Source organism: Vanderwaltozyma polyspora, genomic scaffold (genome assembly GCF_000150035.1).
Source record: "Vanderwaltozyma polyspora DSM 70294 KpolScaffold146 genomic scaffold, whole genome shotgun sequence".
Classification (NCBI taxonomy): Eukaryota; Fungi; Ascomycota; class Saccharomycetes; order Saccharomycetales; family Saccharomycetaceae; genus Vanderwaltozyma; species Vanderwaltozyma polyspora.
The window spans coordinates 1-402 of record NW_001834455.1 but is presented as its reverse complement, the minus strand read 5'-3'; the positions used below and the strand labels follow the sequence as shown (position 1 = coordinate 402).

The 402-nt window shown below is 31.1% G+C and overlaps 1 protein-coding gene across 1 annotated transcript; it reads right to left on the bottom strand.

Moving 5' to 3' along the window:
• Positions 1–264: 264 nt before the first annotated feature.
• Kpol_146p1 (Tkp1 protein) lies at positions 265–402 on the bottom strand (the record flags this gene model as incomplete). Its single annotated transcript, XM_001642140.1, has 1 exon — positions 265–402. A coding segment is annotated over one exon (138 nt), but the record flags the coding sequence as incomplete, so codon positions are not given.

Here is a 402-nt window from a genome sequence, read left to right as displayed (position 1 = left end):
TAGAAACACAACAAGTACAACCGGCTTAACTACCATACCAGCATACTAGTATCTAATTAGAATAATCAGATGAAATCCTTAAGACTATATATATGAATAGTTTCCTACCTTAGCAAAACTATTCCTGCCATCTATCTAATCCATATATACATATGTATAATAAATACCAAGGATTAGTTTCACAATAATATGGTCTAAGAATAATCAACAAATGAATGATAATTTCGAAACTGTCAATTATTCCTTCTTAGTTTCAAAATTGCTTCAACAGGTTATGGTTGTTAGAGTGTTACCAATATCCACAGTCCGGTCAACATCATCGAGCTGATCTTTACGATGCTTAGTAAACCTTGTAATTAGAAATTCTGTGACATTGGCATTATAAATGTCAATAACATCATT